Source organism: Malus domestica, chromosome 13 (assembly GCF_042453785.1).
Source record: "Malus domestica chromosome 13, GDT2T_hap1".
Lineage (NCBI taxonomy): Eukaryota > Viridiplantae > Streptophyta > Magnoliopsida > Rosales > Rosaceae > Malus > Malus domestica.
Window position 1 is genome coordinate 4,673,809 of NC_091673.1, and position 20,830 is coordinate 4,694,638.

The window sequence follows — 20,830 nt, forward strand, 5'->3', positions numbered from 1 at the left end:
CGAGAAATCAGCAATCGTTGGCCGAAGAGGGGTGAAGTAGACCTGCAGTCAGAGTTGGAAGACCTAGAGGGGACCATTATGGTGCGGGTCGACCTTATCTAGGGTCGTATCGGCCAAGCAGCGTAGGAAATGGGCGAGAATGGTCGGGCTGAGTGTCAGAGTGTGACCGCTAGCTAAGGCTTCGGGCACTGGCATGTTCTCGACCAAACATTTGTTGGATTTGGTACAACAGATAAATTTGTTGTACCAATAGAAGAGGAAAGCCTCGTGTTCCCCTTCTCGCAGAACCTCTTCTCATCGGTCGGTAAAATGGAGATAGAGGGTGTTATAGTTGAAGAAGTTCTTATGAAGTTTGTGAAGTTTGTGAACTTCTTCTTTCGAAGGTGTTTGGCCTTCACCGCTCAGCGTCTCAAGGGCCCATTTGTCGAAAAGCGCTTTCAGGTCAAGGTTCGACGAGTACCCAGAGACGACGGCGTCGATTGGGACCCCAGTCGGGGAAGTCCCTAAGATGGCAATAATGTCAAGAATGGTGGGACCAATGGGGCCGAGAGGGAGGACCATGTTGTTAATGGCCGAACACTAGAAACATAAGGCTGCTAGGAGAAGCTCCTTGTCCAGGACAACTTCTATGGATGAGAGATGAATGGCGTCATAGATGCTTAGGGCTTTCCATTGCTTGCCGAAGAGTTTTTCCATTCGTACGACCCAAGCTGCCCAGGCTGTAGTGGTCGAGGGCCATGAACCTTGAGGCCTTGCCAGGTCCTACTTCGACCATTCAAACCCTTGCAATAAGGGTGATAGACAGTGCTCCTTGAGAAGTTCAGTGATGGTTAGTGGTACCGCCGCTTTGAAGAGAGGACCAAGGATTTGATGAGGGGTGCTCATGTCACTTTCAAAACGTATGGTTTTGATCGAACTTCGATCAATAATTTTCTGGCATTGGTCATATTGCTTGGAAAGCTTGGAGATGAAGGAGGCCATTGTAAGTGGGTTGAAGATGCGACGCAAGAGGAGTTTTCTGGGTTGGGGATTTAAAGACGAAGATCTGGAAGAAGGGGATTCACTGGAGAGCAATGGCAAGGAATTTCAGAGAATTTGAAAGCGTAAAGTATAAATGAAGGAATTTCGGTATTTATAGAATTGTGGAAGGAAGGGCAATCATTTGAAATTCAAAATGAAGGGTAAAATCGAACGAAGAATTCGCTAATCATTATGAACATTCAGAGAATCCAATTGAGAAGACCGAGGGTTTCGTGTTTTAGGGGGCGCATGATTGCATGTGGCGACGAGATTTACAGTGAAAGATGTTTTGGCATCTGCACGATGTTGAATGGTTCACGAATCAAGGTGGCATGGTTGTTTCAGCAACAAGGTCATGATAGTAAGACGGTTCAGTGAGCCGCACGCTTTAAATGTCACTATTAGGGGTTAGCCGTGTTAAAGGATGCCACGTGGTGGATTGGTCAGCAGGATCGAGATCGTACAAATCGTGCTCCATAAATGCGCCTTGGAAATAGAGTATTTGGATTCTGAGTATTAGTTTCGCTTCTTCAAGGTCAGAGCTCGACCGAAGAATTTAGGTCGAAGACCTCAGAAGCGAGGGGGCAATGTTTAGGCCCAAATATTGGTTTGGGCCGAGTGTGGAATCATTCTCGGCCCATAAGGATTTATTGTTAGAGGTCGTCTTGTTCATGGCCGCTTAATTGGAGTCGGTCAAGCCCCATTGGGAAAATGAGCGGCCTGGATAAGGAAGAGGCGTGGGAAACTCTGCGTCTAACAGAAATCCTGATGTGATAAGGAGTCCCGGTGAGATGAGGAGGTCAAGACGCATTTTGAATACGACCTGATAGAAAGGCTAGGTCCAAAATCCTGATGGGAGTATGAGTATTCGAGATGGTGTTTGATTAGAAGAAGAAGTCCTCATCCGAGTAGGGTTTCACTACTCAGATTAACTCTACTTAGGAAGTATCTGACGCTATAAATAAAGGAGGATGTGCATTGTTCAAAGCCTCTTCCAATTCAACACACAACTACCCTGCGCAAACTCTCTCAACAACTTTGAGATTTTTATTTTCTCTTTTCGCTGACACATCTTCTGTTGGCATCAACAGCACTGTGAAAACAACCGTTGATATCTTCAGTTGGCATAGATAACTCTGTCGCCGTAGAATCAGCCGATCTCGCAGCATCTTCTGTTGGCATCAACAGCACTGCGGCGATGGCGGTTGGTTACCTATCCAAGTCTCGATCGAGAAAGATTTCTGAATCCTTATTGATCGAGGTCATCTCATTAGCCTTCTCGGCGAGGTGAGGTGTTACAGTTTACTGAGCTCGGCGCATTGCACGCCGAGTTATTTTATGATTGGATACTCTCAAGTGGGATTTAGAGTTCAGCATTCAGACGGCCGAACCACGTTCACTATTAAGACTTATATCCGCTTTGAGTATTTGTGCTCTTACACTTTAGTGTCGATTCGGCGTGAGTTTACTCTGACGAATACCATCACTGTGACCGAATCCAACGACGACGATTCGTGAACTTCGTAAGAATAGTAGCCTTGTCTTCAGGTTCGAGAACCCAAAAGGCCGAAACGTGTTCTTTCCTTGGTCGCAATCGCAAGACGCAGAAGTCAGCCGCGCACCCAACGCAACATCAACAAATTTTACTCCTCGGCCGACGAGTTGGCACACCCCGCATTCAACCGAATGACGTAATTAGCTTATAGATTACTCGGCCTGCACGCCACGTAGGCTTGGTAGTTTTTAGGGTCAACAGTATCCTTTTGTGTTTTGGTCACATTGAAAAATCTTTCATTGTAGAGGATGAAAATTTTTTCAGTGTGACTGGAACACGAAAAGTACATCATGTATCATTACACAAATAGTATAATGTGTATTAAAAAATTAATAACTTTAAAAATAAATATTTGACCACTTATATAAATATACGTAATGTACTATTTGTATTCCAATTACAATAATTTTTTTTAAGAAGATAGGTGGGACTACTGTCACACTACACGTGGCGTATGAACTAAAATTATGTTTTTTTTTTTTTGTTTATTATATTTATAAAAAAATAACAATATTCACACCTTTAGTTCTTACATAATTTTAATTTTTTACCGTTAAATCGAATGATATGAATTAAGAGATAAAATCCCAATAAAATAAATAGAAAATTGACATACACCCTCGCCTAGCTAAGACGACATTGCTTTCTGGTACATTCAAGCCCGATCCGCCAAACCGGAAACTGTGCCTCTCCGCCAGAATGCACGCTACGAAACTTCCAAAATTAGTGCAATTTTAACTTTCTGAAAAGACCGCACGCAAGGTGTTTGATGAAATTCCTCAACGACCTTCTTTTGAACATAAAAGTGGTTTGGGTATGGCTCTTGCGAATGCTGCTGCTCTCAAGTTCTCGACTTCTGCGTTTTTGGATCTTCGTTCGGCAACTTCCATCTTTCAAATTCAACCCATGCAGCAGACTGGAAGAACAAGTGGATGATCCCAACTTACACTACTTGTGCTGCTGTGCATGCAACTCTGTGTTATTGGTTTACTGTTAAAGCTTGGGTTTCGTGTAGGTTTCTCGGTGAAGCCGTTCGTTATGAGAGCGAGGGGGAATGCCAGGACGGATAGTGCGAAAACACGAAACAGAAGAATGCAGAAGAAGGTAATGTCATTGTCATCTTCCCTGCATTTGATGAAATATGTGTGTATTGGTTGCTTTGGTTTCTGATCCGCCGGAATTGCTGTCTTTTTTTCGCTTCTGAATCAGTATAACGGCACGTCCAAAGACCGAGGAAGCTGCTAAACGTCTCAGTGAGGAGTTCGTCAAGGCCTGCAATGAACTTAACATACATGAAATATCATCTTATGATCGCAACGGTTTTGCTACTGGGGAAAGGATTCAGGCATTCGAGATTGCAATTTCTCAGCATGGTTTCTTGTCCAGATAGATTTGTATGCGCGTGAATTCTATACATCAACTCCACCTCTATTATACTATATCCTATGGCGTTGCTACATAGTATGAACTAAAATATACAGCAATCGTAGGCTCGTTACTGAAACAACTCTCTCCTCTTTTAGTTAGCGCCTTGGTAGGGTCTCGGCTTTGGTCAATCTCGGTCATCTACTCTCAGACAAAATGATCGGGCTAACCAAGATTTCTCTCTTCAACTTCGGAGGTTGATCGCGACTAAAAGGTTCCGATATGGAACGAATGATCTAACTGTGTCTACCTATCACCACCACAGCATTTAGCAACTTGCCCTTCTTGAATTTTCTGCCAGAGACACAGCATCTCCCTGGGACCTTGGTAATGTGCAACGACATACCCGTCCTTGCATCCTTCGTTGTAGACCTTCTCTTCCTTCTCATACCGTACGTTTAGACCCTCCTTTTTCATATCCGCGATCCAGATACCCATCGCCACGTCTTCCAGCTTAAACATCTGATCATAACAAAGCAGTGTTCTCTTTCAGATACAGAAACCGTTCCAAATTAAAACTTTCTTCCTTTCGATTCAGAAGCTATAGTGATAGACTGGTTGCAAAACGTAGATTGTTTCTTACCTTTAATCTGCCCTTTTTATATCGCTGGGAAACTGCCTTTGCTATGTCATTCGATACCACATAACCAGGACCGTGCGCCCAAGGTGGGTAAGTTGCTTCAGGCCATTCCTTCATTACCGCAGCAGACACAGCGAACGGGAAAAAATGTGAGAAGCAGAATACAATTTCTTTAACCTTTTACAACGATAAACTACGCATCAATTTAAGATATTGTAATTTGATTCCTAATTTGGGGAACAAACTCAGTTGTACCACGGCTTGCAAAGTTGGCAAAGTGTAGAAAATTACCTCATTGCTGATATACCACTTGCTATCTGGACTTCGATGAGGTCGAGAATCTGAGTTAATGAGGCCATAGAGCAAGCCACGATTCACTTTGATCCTGTGTAAGGAAGCTAGCACTTCATCCACACGAACAAATGCATCGTCATCCGTCTTCATAACGAACTTCGCTGAAACAACCTCCGTCTGTTGAAGCGATCAAATCAATTAGAAAAAGAAGAGATATCCCCACGCCACGCACTCAAGAAAAAGTAAGGATTTTACCCCAAAGATGCAGATGGCCAAAGTTTTCCAGGTAATGAGGCCATAGTAATCAACAAAAGGCATCAGCTGTATGTCTCCATAGGTTTGTGCCTCGTTCCAAAGCTCCTCGTTCACTATTTGGTTCTTATGCTGCATTACGTTACAAACTCGATGAATAATTTAGCAAAAGGACTCAAAGAAAACATAACAAAAATATAGAAAAGACAGCGTAAATATGGTTTGGTGAAAACAGTCATAAATTTTGCACATTGATGAGCAACATGCCCGATGATGGAGAAAAAACTGTTGTAATAACAAAGAACAAGGTTTCACATGTGAGCTCACCAAACCAACAAAAAATCGAACTGAAACTGCCCCTGATCGCACAGCTGCATACTGCATCCATGTTCTTCGAACTGCCATCCTTCGTTTAAAATTGTTTGCGGTAGAGAAAACACCAATAAAGAGATCCATTTGTTTGTGAGGAGAGAGAGGTGCAGATTTGAGTTCTTCTAAATTAATTATGTTCTCCGACTCCTCTGATGTGGGTAAACCGCTGGCTAGGACAGAAACTAATTTCAAGTCCCCAGATATCCTTACTTCATTAACAAGCCATGGCTCCAAAGTCTGAACAGAAAACCAGGAAAACAGCATATGAATTCACTGGGACTTTACGTTTTAATTCCAAAAGCAACAAGAAGAACTAAATTTGAAGAACTTACTTCGCGGAATGCAAAAGATGTTAGATGCTTCCCATCAACGGTCATTTGGATTCCTTCTGAACCAACTCTAAGTGTAGCAACAAATGGATAACCTTGCTTAAATGGAAAGTATCTTCTGGACTTTGATCCATCTTGCACAGTTGAAACCTGCCTTGAAACATTGGAACGCATCCTCTGCTCTTCAGTTTTTCCAACAATCTTGTTGCATTGGTCCAATTCATCCACTGGCAATCATTAACAATTTAAGATAAGGAAAGAGTAAAAATAAATAGGCCTTATAAACTACACAGAAACAAGTAACTGAGCATGGTTTCACATGGAAACATTACGATCAGTTGCATGCTATGACCCAAACGTAAAAAGAATTATAGACAACTATCACCAGTAACTGCACCAAATAGCTTATTGAAGACAGCCTTCTTCTGGATAAATTGAATCCTTGAGGCAAAATATGGGTTGAATATGTTTCTTAACTTATAGCAGAAATACTATGTGTCTAACGTAGGTAATGCAATTATCAACTTTCTTGGACTAACAAAGTAATAATTTTTATTTAATAGGGTCGAACATAATATGCATTACTGGTAAAGAAAAGAGTTTATCTGTTGGATGCACACCATGACGTGAAAAGGAAGAATGGGCTACAAAGCTATTGACAAACTGTTTCATGTTACTGTAACTGCAATTCTACTATTTGTCACCGGGCACAATAAGTCAATGAATTATCAACTGTAATATGTCAAACAAATCTACATACTAAATCTTTGATATAGTCGACTAATAGAAAAAGAGGCGGCAAGTTACCTTTATTATTCTTTTCAGGAGTTGGGGATGGGCAACGCTCCTCTTCACCCCAATCATGAGCAACAGTCCATGTGTTCTGGACAATTACGGGGTCCTCAGTTACCTTATCACCATTTAGCCTAACATTATAATGCAATATAATGGGTGGGTCGGGCTCCCCTGGAAGAGGCTCCCCTGTCAAGTCAATTCGAAAGTTTCCAAGAAGTCCATTCGGAATGCCGATAACTGTAATTGAAGAACCTTGAGTTAGGCCACAAGGGACCCGCAACTTAGAAACACTATTGTCGAATCCTGTCCCATTCATTTTATTAAGAAAATGAGGACATTGCTTTTCTTTTGCTTTCCCAGGTGAAATTTCATTTGTGTAACCAAGTCTTTGCTCTTCAACCGAAGCCATAAGACTATTCCATGCAACTCCAGCTTCCTTTATAGCATCCACCCCATTAGGCAAACCATGAGCTTGATTAATCAGATGTTTCAAAAGGTTCCATGTCTGCATATTTTGCCGCTCTTCATTGGATACATTCCTCTGAGCAAAGAGGCTAAAGACTATAGTCTCTCCAGAAATCACTTCAGCAGTATTCTCTGGATTCTGAACTGCAGGTGGAGTAGTATCTAACCATTCAAGAGGATTACTAATATTCGTGTAGAATGCATTGGTTAAGAAACTATCCCCAGCAGGATAGTTTATGATGCCATATCTCAAAACTAGCAGCATGAATAGACATGCAGCCACAATACCGCCATACGATTTCTTCATTCTGGTGATTAAGAAATTGCATCAACAGCTCTTAGCCCAATTTCCCAAGTTATTGATCATCATGCAGCCCAATTAACACCTTTTGAGAATTACGCGCATGAATCACTAAACGTCAATCCCTCACAGGAAAATCCAAGAGATCAGGTGCTTATAAAGAGAGAGAAGAATGATCTATGACATACAAATAGCTAAGGATCTTCGGTAAGAAATCAACAGGTCACAAGACGTATACTGGTATTCGTGGAAGGATCTCTACTTCTGTCAAGTGTCAAGTAAATGTTTCACATCTTCCTTTTCAGACTGCCATCCAAAGAGAAACCAACTATGGCTCTGGCAACAACTCTATCTTCCAGAGACACTACCACACTGAACCAAAACCCAAATTAATCAGTCTACAAGAACTTACAAAAATCAGCAACTGAAAAATCAGACGAAAATAAATAAGCAATGCTATGCACACATATAATTCTCAAGGTACCCCAACTTCAATCGTTTCATTCGCATCTTATCTGGATCTAAATCCTAAATGTCCACTTTGCTTCCCCAACTATTTCCAGAAACACCAAATATGACACCGAATCTGGACTTGTCTAATTATTACATGGTCATTCATCCTATTTCATTAAAAGCTTGTTCAATGTTTTCATTTAAGTTCATGATCAGTATTAAATTAAGTTTATGCACAATTTGAAGTCATAGTTCATACAATTGTTAATAAGGGTTAGCCTATTCACGGAAGGTTGTTCCATGCCCAGACTATTTAAACCCCCTCCTCATGTACGGAAAGACATTATCCAGAAATTGAGAATTACTTCTAAACTTGGTTTAGTGAAGAACGTTTTCTTCCCGTCCCTAAACTCTTATCTCTTTGGTAGATTCCTTAGAGTGACGAGTTATTTATCTTTGAGCGATCACTTGTGGTTTCTCTTTCATCAACATTATCCGGTGTGAGGAAAGTTGCTCTGAAAAAGTTGAAATTTTCCATTAAAAAGAAATAATATTTTAAGACTTTTCAACAAAATACAACCAGTAGCGGTTAATTCCTTGTCAAAAATTTCCACAGACCAACTGGTCAAATCTCTACGATACTGCAATTGCTAGAAGTTCAGGGACCATACTGAGAAATTGAAATCTACAATCTCACAGCTCTTGAAGTAATAAATTCAGGCGAAATTACGGAAAATAAAGTGAATTAGATTTCTCGGTCGAATAATCAATCCAACATTTTCTTCTCTGGTTCATTTGAAGCTTAATTTCGAATTTCGAATTACGAACCATAAAGTTCTGGAGTGAGAAAATCAATACCTCCGATCGTCTTGTTACTAAAACGGCACACTATGCTGAGCTCGATTCTGATAGAATCGTCAACTTTCTCGGCAACCAAACAGTTCTCGAATCGATTGAAGCAAGAAGCAAGCGACCGGACTGGACAGATCCGAACGTGGAAGCAGCCGAAGAAGAACAACTCGGGACGCAAGCTACAGCAAAAGGATAAAATTATGAAGATGACTAACAGAGGACTTAAAATTAGCGATGTGACTAATAAGACAAAGGTTAAAAATCACCTTGTGAGGAGAAGGAGCGGAAGCGGAAACTTTCTGTTTGGGAAGAATGCCGGAAAGTGCGAGAAAATTCGCCGAGAAAATTTGAAACGGGAGAGCAAGTGCAGCGAGTGATGGATTTGAAAAACTTCCCGTCTAAAGCGTTAAACGGTGGGAAACCATAAAGAAACTGTTTTGGTCTTTTGTAAAGACTTTGTTTTGGTCTTTTGCGAAGTGTTGATATCATTTTTTCTTTCGCTACTTGGTTCGACCATTTTTTACTTTAATTAGCATCACTTTATTTATTTAAAAATTATGAATCTAAACTCCGTATTGTAATTTCACACAAATTAATTTGCTTTTTTTTTTTTCCGGTCACTTAGACCATCTCCAACCCTTGGGCTAAAAGCCAAATTTTTTAGCCCGGAAAATTTAGCTTTTAGCCCAGAAACATCTTTTATGCTCCAACCCTTCTACCCTAAAATTTTAGCCCGGAATTATTAAAGAATGAAATTAGCCTAAATTTTTTTCTTAAATCAATTTTTTTTTTAAAAATAAATATGTAGATTATTGTAAATTAATTTTATGAACATTTTAATCTAAAAAAATTTAAATTCCGATAAACATTTCGCATTTAGCCCGGGGGAATTTGGGGGGGGAATTTGGCCCAACTTTAGCATTCCCCTTTTAGCCCAATATTTTAGCTTGGGTTGGGGGGTGTTTGGGGGGAATTTTGGGCTAAATATTTGGCATTTAGCCCAGGGTTGGAGTAGGTCTTACATGTCATTATAACATATCTTTTATTTAAAATAAAAATATAAAAATCTTCCCACTCTCTCACGGTCTCTCTCTCACCATTTCTATGCAACTTCTTTCTCCCATATATTTTCCAAGAAAAAAGCAAAAAAAAACACACACACACAAAGCGTGTGGGTATAAGCTAGTAATCACTAAAATAACGAAAATTAGTGTATCTGTATATAAATATAGGGTGAGGCTTTCATAATCTCAAAATTACGCTTCTTTTATTAAAATTTCAAAAGAAAAAATAAATTCACAAAAAAAACCATCATATAATGAGACGGTAGGTGGTTAATAAATTTAATATTTTCTAAAGTATATTTTTATAAATAAAAAAATAATAACTAAAACAAGTAAAACTTTAAAATTTAACCAAAAAAAAAACCAACAAATAATATATTATCAAACGAAAATGAAATAAAATAGAAAAATCAATTGTCACACACATAATGAGAGAATGAATTATTTTCTTTTGGGGCTAAGTGATATTTATTTGGACTGCATGTATCTTTTAAGGAAATAATTGTTTATATCTTCATAATTGCCAAGCCTTTTTTTGTTAAACTGTCACATTGTTATATGTTTCATCAACCAACTCACACGTTTATCTATTAATTTTTTATTTTTTGTACAAATAATAAGAAATTTTTCACTAAATTTATTAAAGCTACCTAAAAAAAAAAACTTGAACTTGAAACACGATGAATTGAAGAAAAATGCCCCTAACATTGGGACTATTCACCATTTCCAAGTTTATCTATTAATTAATAAGAAACCTTAGATCCATGACATATTAATTTTGTTTATATTATAACATCTGTGTTGATAACATTACATAACGACCACCTTAAAATTTTTCTTGAGAGAAATCTTTTTACTCATGAGTTTCTTTTTCAAGATTACTATTTACATGTGAGATAAGCACATTTTTGGTTATGTTAAAAAGTAAAATTATTTGAACAAAATAATTTAGCAACATGTTCATCCAATATGACTAATAAGATGGTATTAAATTATTAATTGAAGAAAGATGTTCACTGTAACAGAAAAATTGATAAATGTTGACCCGTTCAGCTGTTGACGAAACTTACAATTGCCTGTCCACATTTGTATTACGCGTTAAATATTGACCGGGAAAAGCTGACTGGAAAACGGTAAATGCGCGTTGGCGGTCGTTTTTATCGGAAAGATATTTTTCTTTATCTTTTTCACCGAGGCCATCAGATCAAGTGATTTGGATTTTTAGAATTTCAGCTAATTACAAAAAATTATTATAGTTTTTAAATAATCAAAACAGGTAGACCGTTGAATGAAAATTCAAAAATCTGAATGACTTAATCTGGTGATCTTGGTAAATGAGATCAGAAGAGAATCTCTTTCCGTTTTTATCCCTCTAACTATTGTACGTGTCGCCCTGTCAGTGGCGAGCCACCATGCAGTAGGAAAACTTGTCTTTTTGGTCAGAGAGGACGGAAAACTTGCCGTGGTTATGTCAAATGGGTCGATAGAAATCATGGGAAGTCCATTAAGGGTGGGACCCGCAAAGAGGGCCGCCTCATAAACATCGGAAGGCGATTTGTACGTTGCCATGTGTGTCTCCGCCATGAAATTGCAGGCGGGGCCGGCCGATTGCAAAAGGGCATGAGTAATGCTCAAAGGTGGAAGGACGGTTTTGTCCTTGGTCTAAACCCATGGTTCTGAGAATTTTCTAGTATTATTTATTCACATGTTTTTGAAAATTGCAACATGATTTATTTGTAAATTTTGTATATGAATTTGATGACACATTAATCATATCATTTATATATATATATATATATATCAACTTGTTAATTGGTACCAAAGAAAAACCTTCGATAGATCAGCTGGTCATGCCGATGTCATAAATGGTGTGTTTGTGAGTATGAGAAGTTTTATTCATATAGATTGAATGATACCTAAATATAAACGAGTCTCGTTCTTTGTAAAAATACATAACTATTTGGCTAGTCAAGATCTTGTACTTATATGAGCTCGAATAAGACCTAATATAATGGGACTCACTCATTTTTTTATGCAAATATGTAACCATTCAACTAATTATGTTGTCTTGGTCGTATTATAATTTAGCAACATTACATCATGGTATAACTGTTTGAGTAATATTTTGTGGTCCGTCGTTTGCTGGTGAAATGTGACCTTCAAGTTTGAACAAGGGGGGCCAAAGGGGTAGGCCTTAGCTAGGGACAACTCAACATGCGACTTTGCGAAAGGTAGAAGAAAGACCAAATGAAACATCAGTAAGCTTCCCTTGAATTTCTTTGTTTATGATTATTAGTTAAGGTAACATAACATCATTAAGATTTGGAGGTTGATTAATACTAAGCTTTGCACATAATATAAGAATTTGGTAGAGTGGTACCATCTATGGACCAGACAGTCGGCCAAACCTGATGAGACCTGGATTATCTGCCCTCCCCATCTCATACCCTTCACATCCTCTCATATTTTTGTGGTCACAGTTAAGTCACGTCAATATTTTATATTAATTTTGTTTATAGAAATAATAAGACAAAAAGTAATGAGAATATAAAATATTAACGTGGCATAATCGTAACCACAGAAGTAGAAGAGAATGAAAAAGGTATGAAATAGGGAAGGGCAGTCAATTTAGGTCATGATGGGGAAGGTGAACATAAAATAATAAATAATAATAATAATAAGTAACGTTGTACAGTTGATCGCTTGCAACCTAGGACAGCGCGGCCACGTGTAGAGATGAAGAAACAGATCTCTATTGAAAAAGGTATGGATCCACTAAATAATTGTTGCGCAAATTATAAATTGCATATGGTGATTGACTGATTGTATGTCAATGCAATAATTTTCATGTTTTAATGCCGTTTGTTTTGGAACTAGACTTAGCTGCTGAAAGATGAGCAACAACTACTGATGATCACCAATTATGATTGAACACGTGTTCAAATATTTGATTTTTTAATCAAAACTTAGATATTTGTCCAAACGTGATTGGTGACTAGCTGCTGCTGATCTTTTCAGCAGCGAAGTTCTATCCTTTGTTTTGGGATAATAGTTGGTTAGTGGCTAGTACTTACACGCCTCAAATCAAATTAAACCACGTGTTAGTTATAAACCGGCAACCGAAAACTGCATCTAAAAAATGAGTATTTAAAGAGATACTGCTATTGCCACTTAATAATACGGTCTAATTGTATTCTTCTTCACTCATAAGGTTTTAGGTTCGATTCTCACCAAAGGCGAATTTAAATCATATTATTGCTAGTCTATTGTAAGGCTAAATCCACACCCTCTCCCTTAGCATAAATAATATCGTTTGTTCAAAAAAAAAAAATTGTGCTATTCACACACTTTTTTTTACTTCATACACACCATTGTTAAGTTTTATTCATTGATCTTCTTTAATTCATTCAATCCAACAACTGAAAATTAAGAAAGATATATAAAAAGTAAAAATGAGTATGAGAATAGCATCATCCTATTTAAAGTATCTGCATCATTCAAAAGTGGTGGGGTGGTGTTAAGGACGTGAAAAGAAAACCACATAGCAATTAGAACGAAATTATTGTATTGCCCATATACGTCAGCACACTCAACACATATTTGAAAGAAGGATTTGGATCCTCGTCGGATCCCTTCCCTGGGGATCTTAAGGATCAACGCACGTGGACCGTTGATAAAAAATCATGCGGTCACAATTTGTCCTTATTTATATTTTTTACACAAAACGAGACTGTTTTACTTTTAAAAATATAAAAATCATTTAATTGGGACCGCACGATTTTTGATCAACGATCTACGTGCGTTGATTCCTAGGATCCCAAGGGGATCCGGCAAGGATCCAAATGGAATATCGTTAAAGTGGAGTAAAAGTTGAGTTTCATATTGTAAATTAACGATACTTTTGTTTCAAGGAGGAGAAGTGGGATTAAGTTTGAATTTCATGAGCAAAGCCAAAAGTAAGACTCAACATAATAATCATGCAGTGTGATTCTCCCACTCCACTAGTATATTGTCTCCATTAAAGTGGGCTTTAATGCAGGACCTGTGTCTTGTATTGTGCGTAGCCTGTTTTCTTCGGCCTTTAAATACTTTAGTTTACAACGAGGGCCCAAACACTGGCCCAAAAATGGCTTGGACAAACGGCAAACCGGCCTTACTATTAACTAAACCTGCTTTATAAACACGGCTTGATAAACACGTGTTGATAGGTTTCCAAGAGCTGACTAATTCTGTATCGAATTCACTATTTATGAGATTCGAATATAAAACGTTTCACTTGCAACTTAGTACTACGGTCTAGTGTTATTCCTCTTCAGTTGTAAGTGAGAGGTCTTAGGTTCGTCAAAGGCGAATTTGAACTATATTATTGCTAGCCCATTGTGAGACTAAACTAACCATCTCCCCTTTATAGAGAGTATAATTGATATTTATTATTTTTAATCCCACAAATTATGGGTTATATTTGAAATCTCATTATTATAAACAAATACAAATTTCAATTTTTAATTTTTAATTTAAAAAATATAGTAACTTACACTATTACATTAATGTCAGGGACTTCGATAAAAAACTAAAAACAAATAAGGTTTCAATCAAAGAATATCGATAGTTACGATAGTCTCCTTAACATTAACTAGTTTCAATCAAATAAGGTTTCAATCAAAGAACATAGTAACTTACACTATTACACTAAAATCTTTAATATAGTAACTTACACTATTACATTAATGTCAAGTTTAACTAGTTTTTGTATAAATAATATTTAAATTGATCCACTTTTAAAAGAATCTCCTTAACATTTCTCATAGTAATTAGAATAGCAAACAATTTCTGATTTAACTAGTTTTTGTATGAATAATATTTAAACTAACGACTTAGAAGAATGGACCTCTAAAATCATCAGAGACATTATTAGATAAAAACGGAACGAGAGAAATCTAAATAATAAGTAGAAAAGAGAACGCAGCCGAAGTTTGGTAAAAATTTATTAGCAACGTGAAGGTTGAATTATTCATAACTCATGACACATGAAGTGCAAGTGGCTAGCTAGTTGAAATAGAAGAAGTTGGAATCCTACATTGTGGGTGAAAAGAAATATAATGGGGTTTAAATATGATTACCTCACTTTAACTAATATCGAGACATTTTGTAATAAAATCTCATATCTGACGGATTTGGCAGGTGATAATGTTGGGGAATCCCACATCGGTGGGTGAAAAGAAAAACAATTAGGTTTAAATATGATTACCCCACTCTAACTAATATCAAGATCTTTTGTGATAAAACCCCACACTTGACGAATTGGGCAGATGATCAAGTTGGGAATAATATCGATGTTGTTAGAGTGGACCCTGCAGGCCTGCCGATCCAAAAATCCAACAGAAGATTAGTGTGAAATAATAAACTTTAGAAGCACATCCTTCCTTTGGAAGGAGAGGACACTCAATGATGTCTTGCCGGAAGTGTGGACGCACAAATAAACTTGGTAAAGTTGGCTGTTTCCGGCCGAATCGTTGTTGCACTCTATCCCTGGGGTGTACCCAGCACCTTCTTTCATAGCTTCCACTATGCTCTCTATGCTGTAAAATTCATCGTTTGGCACGATTCCTGCATTCAACAGTTACATTGTTGAATCCATTAGTTTTGAGTGATATTATATGGGATTTACTTTGGGAGCGGTCCCTGATCAGCCTAGACTGAAACTTAATTTTTTTGAAGTTAGCTAACTAATTACCAGCTTTTTTTAGGATTTGTAGAAGGTTAACTTTTTTTTGAGTTTCAGGGCTGCTTCGAAGTATTCTTTCTGATCGAGCTCGGACTCGGAGCAGGTCCCGTGCTTTTCCCATTCATGTGACCAGAACCCGTAACCGTCGTTACTTGGGCATTTTAGTGATGGCCAATTCTTATCAAGACTGCTCAAAAGCTCTGAGATCTAATTTTGTTCAAAATAAATAGTCCATAGAATAATTAGAAAAAGAAAACACTCAACACGCAGACAAGCACAAAAAATAAAAAATAAAATGGAATAGAAAAACAGTATTGCATGATCACTGTGTAATCAGAATTTGTATTCGAAGCTCCCTATATGCATACATATTCATACAACTATATGAAAATCTTTTTTGCGATACTGTCTGCTTACATTGTTAGATTATATACACAGACCAGTGATTAGGTTGCTTAATTATTATGTACCTCAGATTTGTCGAAGACACTGTCGGGATCACAGTTAGAGACTTAGAGGGGTAGCCACCATCCTTGTAATTAGGCCATGGACCATGAATGCCAAAATCTGCTGTAGGCTTTCCTGACTTCGGATAGCAACAAGTAAAGTTTGTGGCGTCACAGTATGCTCCTGGCCACTGCATGATATATATAAAACATCATGAGGATTATATACAGTACTAATGTCATATAGAAAAATAAGATCGAAAAGAAGAAAAATATAATGTTCAGCTAGGTTTAGAAACTAAAGAACAGTTGCGTAAAATTTCCACTAGGGTTGAGAAACCGAAATACCGTTGGGTTTTGAGACCGAAGAAAAAGTAAGCTGAAGCTCATTGATAAAATTTTTACCACCTGCGCAAAATGGTTAAAAACACGAAAAATTAAGCTGAAGGTCATTGATAGAATTTTTACCACCTGCCCAAAAGGGTTAAAAACACCTAAAATACTTACAAGAGAAACAAGGTTATTGTAGTATAATTGGCTCAAGTAAGGTCGTTCTCCATAGAGATTAATTTAAAAAGACTAAAGCAAAATCAATTCTCAATTAATTATTTAAAACAAAGTCTTTGAAAAAGGTGATTTAATGACCTAAATTAAGAAAAACGAATTTAATTAAAAATATTACTTAAACATTGCAACTTTAAAAAAAGAGAAAGAGAATTCAAAGTGAGAAAGTACTATGGTTCCGCCATCCTCTTAACAATCATATGTAGTTTTATCAATTACTTATGAATTACACATGCAACTTTGAAGGTTAGGTTTTCCTGATGCATATTCTACTCGTGGTATTCAAGCTAGAACGTATATCAAACATGCAATCCGTATGTGGTATTCAGATCAAATTGCATCCGATTCTTATCTAAATATCCTAATGGTCGCGAATCATTAAGACACAAAGACAGTTTAAGCACAGTGATTAATAGTTCAAAGTATACATGCATAATATCATAAGCAATTAAATAAAAACTACATATTTATGCTAAGGCTCAAGGCATCACCCTAGCAATATTCATAATTAAAATCAACATAATTGTATTAAACTAGAAAAAGTATGGAAACACCTTGTAGAATAAAGTCTGAAAATCTCTAAACTTTGCCCAAAATCTTCTCTTCAAAAATTGCATGCGTTCTACTCCCCAAAACCCTAGGTCTGCCAAAAGGCGTATTTATACTACTCTAAATAAAATCTTCCTAATAATAGGTCTTAGAATAAGACTAGGAAACTAAATAAATTAAAATAAAATAGGAAATATAATCCTAAATTGACTTAGTAAATTCGCCTAGAAATATGCACATGCACGTTTTGGACCCAAATCAGCTCCGAAACTGACCCAAAATAGCTGGATTTAAAGCCTGGACTATTTTGAACACTTCCCCAGAAAGCCACGAACCTATCTGAGGTCAACTTGGGCTCCAAAAACGCAATTTAAACCCAAAAATGTCACTTTCCAGCAACGCGTCGCATACTGCTCCTTCATTTGATCGCCAGAAAATAACCGTTTGGTAGAAAAATCCCAAATTTTGATACAAACAAGCCAAGAGACATACGAACGTCGTCCAATTTGAATCACTCCAAAATTCGTCCGTTTGGTTATGTTTTTCTCAAGAGGAAGTTGAATGTCCTATATTGAGAAAATAAAGCAAAGTATCAAAATTCTACCAAAATAATTACCAAATTATACTAAGAATAGAGTGAAATATATAATATAATATTGACTCATCAATATGTTGATGTACATTCACTAAAATTAGGAAATTTTGGGATGGGCGTTACAGCTAGGAGCTAGCTGTAGCAAAAACACACCTGTTGAACAAAGTAGAAGAAATCGAAGTCCGGGGAAACACAAGGAACCGAGAGGTAATGAGTGATCAAACGCTTGATCAAGATCAAAGTACTGCTGTATCACATTGTTTCTTTTCTTTTTTCTGCAGAAGTAGGTTTTTTTTCTTTTCTTTTTTTGGGGGGTGGGGAGCTATATTACAATGACAATATGCCTAGCTGAGATGTCTGTATAAATAAGGAAAAAGACAGGGTAAATGGAATATCTCCTGGAAAGCATATGCGGATGACATCATAGCTTATGAAAACCTGTAATCCATCATTTTCGTGTTTAATGTGATCGCACACAACTTTTTTTTCTTTGCTCCTTCGTTCTTTCCAACTACCTATTTACCTTGAAATAATTTAATCCGTTTACTTAACCATTAGTTACATTAAATCTAACCTTACTTTGTCTTTTAATTAGCTTAAGATCCCATCTCCATGAACTGTTAACCAATATAAACCAGAACGAAGATATCCCGTAGAAGAGTGTAGAAGAAGACAGAGAGAGAGAGAAGGCTATAGAGGAAAATTAATGAGTTGAAGTACATATATTTTCTTGATAGAAAGATACAACAATGATTAACCTTTATAAAGGTAATTTGTACAGCTAATCTCTATAATCTTATCACTTAGCAGATTCTAACAATCCTAACTAACTCTTTTGCTTATCAAGGGACAAGTTTATCAATCCACACCATCCATACACTCTATTCCCTAACATGAACAAGTAGAGGATATATATCCATTAACTCGTTGATTGAGTGACTAATTAAGTTAATCTAACTAATGATTTTCCACATTTCATATTTCATATAAATTAAGAAATGCAAGTCTGGAAGCAACGTTGGATAGATGTATGTCATGGGAAGGAAGTGGCCGGTGGATTAGTTTTTAAGTAATTAATTAATAAGATGGAGCGCTAGGTCAGATAGCTAGCTTTTCCAGGCCAATCTTAAATGAAGTTAGCTGGTTTATACTTGCTAGATCAGGCTTATTGGTGTTGCTTGCAAGTCATTTTTGCTTACGGACGCGACTCAATCTCATGGGGAGCAAAAATATGGATTTGTATTATACCTACCAGCTGAATTACACATTTTCAAATTAAATTCATTTTAGCGTCAAGCCACACTAGATCAGATGGTGTCAAGGCTTTCCAATGGAGATGACCCTTAATTTTTGGTTGGATTTCTTTGAGTTAAAAGTAATCACTGCACGATACACACGTGTTTGGTAGGGCTTTCAATAGAAATGGTGCTTCATTATTAACTATACATGCATGTCAAGCACTCATGATCCTTCTATTTATTTGATAATAGTTAGAATATTAATCAATTTTTGATTTAATTAGCTTCTGTATGATAATCTATAAACTGGCCACTTAGGAGAATAGACAGCTAAAATCATCAAGGGCATTACTGGATGAAAACGGAACAAGACAAAGTTAAATATAAAGAAAAAAAGAGAACGTAGCCAAAAGTGTGGTTAAAATTTATTAGCAATCTGAAAGTGTTAGGATGCCACATGGCATCATCTGTGATTGACAATTGTACGGTGGATATTAATTAGTTAGAGCTTGTTAGAGGGAGAAGTCGGTTAGAAGTGAAAAGGTTAGTACTAATAGAGGCTTGTAAAGGAAGATAAGTGTGAATGAAATTGTATTGTTGTTGATCTCTGTGTACAATCGTAGAAGACGTAGGGTAGGTTCTAACATTTGGTATCAGCCAGTTCGATCCTCTCAATCCTTCGACGTTGTATGTCGCGGCAAGGGTCGCGTAAGAATATGGAGTCCCGCGTATCGAGTCTGGAGACGAAGATTGAAGACGTGCAGCAAGCGCAAGAGAAGGTTCAGGCGAATTTAGAGCTGATTATGGAGCAACTACAAGCTCTTATGGCCAGGGGTAATGGTGGATCCTTGGGGGATTCTTCAGAAGCAACCTTGGGCGAAAATCAGTTTCAAGATTGCAGGAACCCTAACCCAGTTCATCACGAATTTGGGCATAATTTCAATCAGCTACATCAATCACCGTTGTTGAAGTTGGAGTTTCCAAGATTCAATGAAGGTGACGATCCATTAGGGTGGATCTACAAGGCTGAGCATTACTTCGATTTTTTCAACATTGACGAATCCAGGAAGGTGAAATTGGCGTCCTTTCACATGGAAGGTGAAGCTTTGCAATGGTTCCAATGGGCGAGGTGTTTGACGAATTTTCCCAATTGGAAGGATTTCACGGCAGCATTGTGCCATGAATTTGGTCCCTCAGAACTTGAAGATTCGGCCGAAAACTTGGTCAAATTACGACAATCAGGCACTCTCAGAGATTATGTCATGGAATTTCGAAGGTTGGCAAATCGCAGACGGGATATCAGCCTTTCTTTACTCAAATCTTGCTTTATTAGGGGTCTTCGACCGGAACTACGCCATGATGTTAAACTGTTAAAGCCCAGAGATGTATTGGAGGCTGCCGCTTTTGCCCATCAAATTGATGCCAAGCTCACGGAGTTGACGGCGAAATCGGGTACTAAAGCTTCTCTTCTCTTGTGCTATAGCCTTGGGAGGATGTGATGTTATACTTGGGGTGCAATGGTTGCGTACCTTAGGACCTATATTGTGGGATTTCGATAAATTGTACATGCAGTTCACAAAACATTCTCAGACATTTTGTATCACTAGTCTGGAGGCATCTAAGGAAAATCTTTAGGATATTTCTGCTTTCCAAATGCAAAAGCTACTTCATCAGGAGTCAACGGTAGGAGCAGTCTTGTTCCATATTAAAACTGAGGAAGTGGGGTCATTCCAATTAGATACTGCACAGAAGGACAAGGTTAGTCAGAATCTTACACTGTTTCAACAATAACAGTTGCATAACTTACTGGAAGACTATGCGATAGTATTTCAAACTCCCAAGTTCTTGCCACCCCACAGAATTCAGGACCATAGAATTCCACTAATCCATGGCAGCAAACCTCCAAACATTCGACCTTATCGATATGGCCCGGTTCAAAAGGCTAAGATTGAGAAA

The 20,830-nt window shown here is 37.6% G+C and overlaps 1 protein-coding gene and 1 pseudogene across 2 annotated transcripts; both read right to left on the reverse strand.

Annotated features, from left to right (window-relative positions):
* Nucleotides 1-3,895: 3,895 nt before the first annotated feature.
* Nucleotides 3,896-9,224, reverse strand: LOC103451812 (beta-1,3-galactosyltransferase GALT1). 2 transcript variants are annotated; one of them, XM_070810592.1, is made up of 10 exons: nucleotides 8,960-9,180; nucleotides 8,700-8,872; nucleotides 8,207-8,356; nucleotides 6,635-7,760; nucleotides 5,831-6,054; nucleotides 5,454-5,735; nucleotides 5,130-5,258; nucleotides 4,872-5,051; nucleotides 4,584-4,691; nucleotides 3,896-4,462 (listed from the first exon to the last, which is right to left on the reverse strand). In XM_070810592.1, exons 4-10 carry the CDS (start codon nucleotides 7,392-7,394, stop codon nucleotides 4,247-4,249), a joined length of 1,899 nt encoding a protein of 632 aa, XP_070666693.1. In that variant the 5' UTR covers nucleotides 7,395-7,760; nucleotides 8,207-8,356; nucleotides 8,700-8,872; nucleotides 8,960-9,180; the 3' UTR covers nucleotides 3,896-4,246. The 2 variants fall into 2 exon arrangements, with proteins under 2 accessions (XP_070666693.1, XP_008389460.3); XM_008391238.4 differs by lacking the exon at nucleotides 8,207-8,356 and having other exon boundaries at nucleotides 8,960-9,224.
* A 5,643-nt stretch (nucleotides 9,225-14,867) lies between these two features.
* On the reverse strand, nucleotides 14,868-17,894 carry LOC103414307 (ribonuclease 3-like; annotated as a pseudogene).
* Nucleotides 17,895-20,830: the final 2,936 nt, after the last annotated feature.